Source organism: Alligator sinensis, unplaced genomic scaffold (genome assembly GCF_000455745.1).
Source record: "Alligator sinensis unplaced genomic scaffold, ASM45574v1 scaffold93_1, whole genome shotgun sequence".
Taxonomy (NCBI): domain Eukaryota; kingdom Metazoa; phylum Chordata; order Crocodylia; family Alligatoridae; genus Alligator; species Alligator sinensis.
The window spans coordinates 1,480,786-1,489,382 of record NW_005842243.1 but is presented as its reverse complement, the minus strand read 5'-3'; the positions used below and the strand labels follow the sequence as shown (position 1 = coordinate 1,489,382).

The following is an 8,597-nucleotide window of genomic DNA, read 5'->3' as shown; positions in this document are numbered from 1 at the left end:
TCTTTCCTTTCTTGTTAAACATATACCAATTACATGTCCAAAAAAGGTACACAGGGGACAGAGACCAAGGTCTCTTGCTGCTGAAACTCAATAAAGAGTTGGCAGGCTCTGAAACTAAAACCAAAGTAACAAGTCTAGATTGGTTAGTTTGAACTTGAATGGACTACATAAACCTTATGTGAGCAGTAAATAATGTCCATCCCAACCCACTGAAAGAACTGGCACATTCAATTGTGGTTTCAAAAGCAAAAATCCTAAATTACTCAAATTGGAGGGCTGGAAAGCAGCAGATAAAAGAAGGAGAAAATAATGATCCAGACTACCAGAGGCCCAGGAGTCCAACCTCAATAGTTTACAGGATTTTAGAAACATTTTTGAAGGAAGGAATAAGTGAAAACAGACTTAAATTGAGGATGGGATAAATTGCGTTACTAACAATAAGATCATGCCAAGCTAATCTAATATTTTGCTTTGAGAAGATGGATTTAGATCTATCAATTTTTTTCATTGTTTAGAAAGATCAGTTATGTGAACTCCAGTGAAGCATTTGATGCAATGTTAGTTAGGAAATGATTAGTTAAGCTGGAGAAAAGAGGATTAGGTATTGATTTGGGGATTGATTTTATTTAATATTTTCATTAGTAGTCCTGGCACAAAAAGTTAGGAGTGTGATGATGAATTTTGTTGGTGGCAAATTTGGAAGTATTGTTAACACATAGGAGGTTCAGAATATTCAACAGAAAACTGGATGACCTGGAGTATTAGAAATACCTTGACTATAAAATGCAAAATGAAAAATAATAACCCAGATTTCCTCTGTAAACTGGAGGCAGATCATCTGGTAATTGTCATTTGGAAAGGACAGTGAAGAAAATTGATCACAAGATGGCTTTGAAGTAGCACTATGATGGACATAAAGGAGGCAAATGCCATAATAAGTGAGGTGTTTATTTCCAGCAGAGATGGGAAGTTATTAAGGCCATAGTGCTTATCACTGGTGAAACCTCATCTAGAACAGCATTGTTTCGGTTACCTATATTCAAGAAAGATTAATTCAAACAGAAATAAATGCAGAGAATGGCTAGGATGATCAGGGGAATAGGAAATGAATCTTACCACAAGAAGCTAAAAGAGGTTGGCTTATTCACCCTAGCAAAACAAAGGGTGAGACAGAATATAAGTGTTCTCTCTAAACACATCAGGGAGATAAACACCAAGGCAAGAAAAGAGCCATTTAAGCTAAATGACAATATTGGTGCAAGGACAATCTGGCCATGAAGAAATGTTTCTTCAGCCTGATGAAGGCTGTTTGTACCTGAAAGCTTTCAGAAAAGATTTTTTCCAACTATTTGAGTTGGTCTAATAAAAGATACTGGATTTATCCAAAGAACCTTGTCTTACTCTGTCCTTAGACCAACACAGCTACAACCTATACTCATAAAACTGGCTATGAATAAATTTAAGCAGAAATAAGGGGGTTTCTAGCTTTCTAAAGAGTTCTAGGGGAATTCTGGAACACTTTTTTCTAATAAAAAGCACAGTGATCAAATACACTAATTTTAAGATAGATCCTGATAAGTTTATAAAAGGTGCTATATGCTGTGCTTTTCTGCAGTAGTAGGGGATTGGATCAGAGAGCCAGGATGTCCCTTTCCATCCTGTTTTGCTGCATTCTTATCACAACGCTGCCGAGATGTTTGCTGAGTTATTCAACTTCATATGAAATTCAGTGTTTTGAGAAGTTTTAAAAATCATAAATGATGATGCAGGCGAGGACGTCCCCTGTATCTGACATCCACTCAGTGTAGCATGTTAGGTAGTGGTTGTTAGGAAGCTGGATAGGGTTTATCATTGAAGCCTGTTCTACCATTTCTTTTGGCTAGTTACTACCTGGTTCTACAGCCATTTGGACGGCATAAAAGGCCTGTAATGAGACAATTAAAAGAAATCAAATATCCCACTGGGAGATCCTAATTTGAGAAAAACAGAAGTGTCAACATCAGGCATATTTAGGAAATGGCCTTCTGACATGCTTCTCCAAAGGTTCCCTGGCGAGTGTTGTACACTTAAGCCTCCACTAACAAATTACTTGGCTTTCAGTCCCTGGACAAAGGGATGCCTTTAGCTGTGGTGAAAAGTCAAATGCAGATGGAAGGGGCTTGTTGAATTCAAAAGGGTGAATTCAACAAGCCCCGTTATTTTGCATTGTCCATGTGTTGGAAGCATCCATGCTATGTGTGTGCACCAAAATCTTAACCATATTTCTAAATGGCAGACACTGGGAAAAAAATCACTAAATGTCCTCAGTTATTTGAGCAAGAGGGTTTCCTCAAGGAAATAGAGGAAATAATAGAGGATAAACCAGTGGAGGGGGGGAAAAATCTTATTATATCAATAGGGCAGTCATCAGAACAAAAAACCCAGCATTTAGATTTTGCCAGCGATTCTTTTATGAAGTAATTCTTGCCTTCCCCATATATGAGCAAAAACTTCCTAAGCTAAAACCTACTTTTGCATTATGGTAATCTACAGAATAGGATTAATATTCTTCACATTGGGAATCCTGATGTGACATTATTATTAGGATACTGAAGATATAAAATTTATGACTCTGGACTCAGGATTTGTTGAAGTGGGCACATCTGTACAAGATGCTTAATGTGCCATAGCCTAATAACACTGTGCAGTAGTATGCTGGGCAAAAACTGTGCTAATATGCTACTAGGCAGTAGTGCACTAGGCTACTGCACAGTAAGCATCACAAAAAAACCCAACATTCATCGGCACTACTGTACAGTAAATATAGTTACTGCACATTTAGTTAGTACTTTATTAAGTAAGTACTAAACTAAATGTGTAGTAACTATGGCACATTAATGAACATGTAGCTGTGCTCTGTGTGAACTAATTGACTTTACATCACATTTATGGTATGCAGTGTAAATTAAGGCAGAGAACAAAAGGGAAATGGTACTAGTTTTCTTTCTTGTTCAGTCGTTTTGACCTGACATTAAAAATAATGGACAAGGCTGGAAAAGGTCTTGCCAGGTATATAAATCATGTTGTGGTATAAAAATAACTGCTGCTTTTAATTGAGTACAGTGTGAGAGTTTTCCCCACACGCTCTCATAGTTTGACAGCGTAGCAATCAGAAAGGCAAGCTTAATTGTAAAATAATGATCTTGAGCGGCCCATATGATAATGAATGCTAATTGGGAACCATTTAAGAACAGTTCACTAGGTGCCATGTAGCCACAATGGAAAGAGAAGACCATACCAGTTCCAAAAGGAAACAACTAGACTTAGAAGTGAAGTAAATTTTATATATATACATTTTATATGTATATAAATAATTTAAAAGGGGAAATTTATAGTAATAAATATAAAATTAGAAGCTAGGGCTTGCATTAAATTGGCAAGGGAACAAAAGGACACACATGGAAAATTCTGGCTAGCAGAATTAAAAACAATAAGAAAAAAATGTAAGACTGTGAGAAACAAAAGAAGGCCCAACGCTGTTTTCTGTCTACTATGAGATGGAAATGACAGAACTGCCCATAATAATGCAAAAAATGCAAAGATTTGCAGAAATAAATATTTCTGTTTGGCATTTGGAGAAAAAGCCAAATGAAGTCGTCACATCTATTGTTTTTACAGTAGATGTTTTTTAAAACAGCTATCCCAAAGATCCCTCTGAGCTATTAATAATGATTTCCTTTAAGTTTTGGAATATCGGGGAAGAACCAAAGGACTAGACTTAAAAATATTTTAAAACAGCCAGTGGAATGACTGGGGAAATAGGCCTGTCAACCTGACCTCAGTCCTGGATGCTACTGCAATCCTGTGTCAAGTTCTGGTATGCATGCTGCCAGGAACAATGATGATAATTTGGAGAGGCAGCAGAGAAGTTCCATGAGAATGATGAAAGGCCTGGTTTTTGGTGAAAAACTTAAGGAGCTTAATCTTCTTATTTTATCAAAGAGAAGACTAAGGAATGCCTTGGAAGCAGTCTATAAGTGCCTCTGGGGGAACTGAAATATGGTAATAAGTACGGTTGTGCGAAGCAGGTCCTATTTGATTCAGATTCGGCCCAAATCAGGGACAGTGATTTGATTCATTTATTCAGATCACTGTCCCCAATTCAATTCAGCCGAATCCGAATCTGAAGATTTGATGCTGATTTGGCCATAGACACAGCTTTAAAAGTTTTTTCTACATACCTTGAGGTAGCAGGTGCAGCTCGTGAATGCTGCAATCCTGGGGTGGATGGAGCATCCCACAGGAGTGTGAGGGGGGCCCTCCACATGCTCGGTGGTGAACCAGGAGTGGACCGGAAGTACTTCTGGTCCGATTCTGGGTCTGCCAGGGAATGCACTGGGGGGCCCCCCTTACACTTCCCTGGCTCAGTGATTGGCCACAGGGGGACCCCAGGTGCCCCCCCAGACCCAGGAGGCACCAGTCACTGAGCCGGGGGGTGGGGGTGTGCAAGGGCCCCCCCAGAGTTCTCCCTGGCAGACCCAGAAGTGGATCGGAAGTGCTTCTGGTCCGCTTCCAGGTCTGCTGCCGAGTGCACTGGGGAGCCCCCCACACTTCTGAGAGACACTACATATGCCCCAGCATTGCAGCACTCACGAGCCCCTGTTACCTAGAGGTATGTAGAAAAAACATATAAAGCTGTCTCTGTCCGAATCTCCGAATCTCTCTGAATCAATTCAGAGGGTTCTGATTCAATCTGGAGGGATTAAAAGGTCCTCTGATTCAATTTGGATTCAGAGATTTGGTCAGTGAATCAGGCCAAATCTCCGCCTGTATCAAATCAGGGACCAAAGCTTCACACAGTCCTAGTAGTAAGTAAATGGTTCTTCTATCTAGCAGACAAAGAAATAATGAAGCTAGACAAATTCAGACAGTAAATCAGGTGCACATCTTAAACAGTGAGGGTAATTAACCATTGAAATAACTTACTAAGAGTTGACGTTGATTCCAGAATATTTTTAATAAAGACTGGATGTTTTTCTAAAAAAACTCATTTGGGAAGGTCCCATGGCCTGTCACACAAGAAATCACAATAGATGATCACAGTGATCTGTTCTAGCCAGATAATCTACAAATCAAGTGACTATAGTGCTTTTTAATTGAATGTGACATTTTGCTGGCTGGTGCCATTCAGTCTGAAAATAATTAAATAATATATCTATATACAATTAAAATTTTATATATATATATATACACACACACACAAACACATAAAGTGAGGAAAATGAGAATTAAAACTGTTGGGTATACCAAGAAGTATACTAATTTTATGATACAGTACATAGAACAGTCTTTGTGTTTTAAGCATTTTCAGAGACTGAGTTATTTATGTGTAGATATGGGTGGTCTACTATACAGTGCTGTAACCACTGAATTTGGGATGAATATAGAATATTTTTGGACAGTGGTTAGCTTCGCTGTTTAAATCATGAACAGATGTTTGGCCACTGTAGACTTTGAACAAACTAACACATCCACAGCCTCTTTGTGCTTAATTCCTATCTGTCCTTTTTATTTTAAAAAAAAGTAACACATTAAAATAATCGTTAGACATAGAAACCAAAATGTTTAACCAAAACACCCCCCCACCCCCCACCCCGAGAGTTTGAACAACATCAATCTTTGGGAAAGTCAGAACCACATCTGGATATGAATTTTGCAGCTTTGACCTGTCTGTAATTACAGTTTACACCACTCCCATCATCCCATCTAAAGTGCATGGAATCTAAGAGCATGTTTTCAAACCTGTGGACAGGGTTAGCTACCTTCGTCATGTTGATTTTAATAGGAGTCATGGGCTTGTACTGCAAAGGCTACTGCTGGATTTTTTTAAATGTAATCTTTTTTGTTTTGAATATGACAATAGAAATAATGAGATATTGTAAAGGATGCAGAAGAGTGTTTTTTTTCTGTCAGGCCAACAAATGTTATCCCAACTAAGCGGCTTCAATCATTTTATTGGCCAGCTCTGTCATGAGTCTGACCTCAGTTACCTAACTTCTCTGTACCTACAAAATGAAGCTAACAATATTTCTCTAAGAAGCACTTTGAGGTCTGCGTATCTAAAGCACTCATTAAGAACTGAGTAATAGAGGGATCTTTGAAACAGATTATGCTACATTCATTGAAATAACTAATAAATGCAGTATAGACAATCAGATTTCTAGAAACTTGTTTGGCTGAGAATTGTCAGTATCTGGAGGAATTTTCTTTTTCAAAGATTCCTGCAGCTCTCTTATAACCCCCTCTTCCTATTTCATGTATCACAAAAAAACCCCAAAGTACAAAAAACCCAACAGGCTCAGAATCCTCGAAAAGCAAAACTGGCTCCAGCATTGTAAAGTTTTAAAAATATTGAGATTTTTTTTTTTAAACCTGCAGTTATGGCTATGACACAAAGCTTCCACCATGTGTTAGTATTTTGGGTTTCCTGGATAATGGAAAGCCAAGTAAGCACTCACATGAACACACATGTGCTGTGAGGCAGGTATAAAATCATATAGAGGAGCAACAAGGGAGGTCTTTTGTGTGTGCCAGTCTGTTGTTCATTACCCGGAGAGTGCATTGTATCCATAAGCAGGTATTTAGCATATTCAGTAGCTTCTGACTGGAGTTTTTTTTTTTAATTATTCTGTGTATATTCAGACATTCCAGAATATGAATTACAGAGATTGGCTTATGTGCTGACATACGAGGTTTACTATCCCATCTACGTTCTTTTTGTCATTAATTATGATAACTCCAGATGCTCTGGATACCCTGGTAACAATCCAGTCCATTGTTAAATCCTGTTAAGATCTTGGCCTCAATAGCTTTCTTGTAGCATACAGTTCTTGTTCTCTGATACTGATGTGGAAGAATCCTCACATTCCCAGTCCTAAAGGCCTGGAGTAATTTGATTTAATTTGATTTTGTTTAAAAACTGCACTTTTTGCAAACAAACTGTATAAAGCTGTAGAAACAGGATGTTTCAATGTGGTTGGTATTGATTTAAGTTATAAGCTCAGAAAAATAGAGTTGGAAGGCACCTACTTAGCTACCCTGCTCAGGGTAGGATCAAGTGTTTGTCTAACTTGCTTAAGTAAACTTCCAAGAACAGGGATTCTTCACCCCAAGGTAATTTGTTCCAGTGCTTAAGCAGCCTCATAATGAGAAACTCTTCTTAATATTCAAACTGAATTTCCCTCATTGTAGTTTTAAACCACTTCTTCTTGCCCCATCCCCTGTAGCCACAAAGAATAATGTAACATCATCCTCTTTATACCCACCGTTCATGAATTTGAAGACTATTATCAAATCCCCCATCAGCCTTTTATCCAAAAGAAATGGTCCCATTTTTTTCAACCCATCCTCATAAGTCATGTTTCCCAATCCTCTGATCATTTTTGTTGCTCTCCAATGGACTCTTCCCAATTTCTCTATAACTTTCTTGAGATGCAGGCCTCCATGTGTGTTCCTATTGCAAAGAAAGCCAACAGTATACTGGGTTGTACTGAGAGGAGTGTCACCTGCAAATCCCAGGAGTGGAAAAAAACACTTCTCTTAATACAACCTGGTATGCTGTTGATTTTCTTTGCAACATGAACACACCATTGACTCATATTCAGCTTGAGGTCCACCATAACCCCCAGGTCCTTTTGTACAGTAGTGCAGCCTAATCAGTATTTGTATGTGTGATTGTTCTGTCCTTGTGCAGAACTTTGTACTTGTCTCTACTGAATTTCATCCTATTCATTTCAAACTGTTTCTCCAAAGTATCGAGGACATTGCAAATCCTAAGCCTATCCTTCAAAGTGTCTGTAGCTCCACCAGCTTGGTGCCATCTGCAAATTGGCTAACTGTACTTCCTCTAACTCCATATCATTAACATTGTGACAAAGACTATCATCAAAGTCAGGGTTGACTTCAAGTTGATATGAAGTAGTCGATAAAATAATGGTTCCTGGATTCTGTTCTTATTTCTCCTACTGATTTCTGCATAACTTTAAATAAGAGCCCTGATTTCTCCAGTTACTCCTCTGTTGATTTTTTTAAATAATTATGTTATTTACCTACTTCACCTAAGGTCAGATTCTGTCCTGATCCAAACACAAGAGAAGTTTGGGAGCAGTCCATACTGGAAACAGGATGGACTAGGTTATAAGAGGTTTCGTCAGTCTCTTAATTTCTGTGGTTCTCCAAATGGTAGCAAAAAAATCCTCCAGATCCTCAGCATAAAACTGCACATGCTATAAAGAATGATCTATCTATGGTACACCCTGCTCACTAGACAGAGGCAGTAATGCATGCTTTGATGGGACGATGTTGACGATATTTAAAATGGGGTATAATATTTTTGTTTTAAAGGCAGAAGAAAACCCAGGAGTCAGTCTGCTCAAACACATGCTGCCTTAAGCCAGCAGCCACCTGTTTCAAGTCATTCTGGACCAATTGTAGAAAGCCACCAGCCTTTTTTTCGAGCTTCCACATCTGCACATGAAATTGCTCAAAGGCTTTCTGGCAGTCAGCTCTCCTTCCACAATTCTATGACATCTGTATTTTCTCAACCCCCTGCCATTCCT

At 38.6% G+C, this 8,597-nt stretch overlaps 1 protein-coding gene across 1 annotated transcript in view; it reads left to right on the top strand.

The window, feature by feature from the left end:
- The window catches only part of PCNX2 (pecanex homolog 2), a gene marked incomplete at its 3' end in the record, with an annotated part of 251,039 nt that overhangs the window by 240,239 nt on the left and 2,203 nt on the right, over window positions 1-8,597 (top strand). Inside the window, exon 33 of the mRNA XM_006027452.1 lies at window positions 8,383-8,597. This exon is cut by the window's right edge and continues 249 nt beyond it. Coding sequence (XP_006027514.1) covers window positions 8,383-8,597 — 215 coding nt within the window. The remainder of the gene's footprint in view (window positions 1-8,382) is intronic.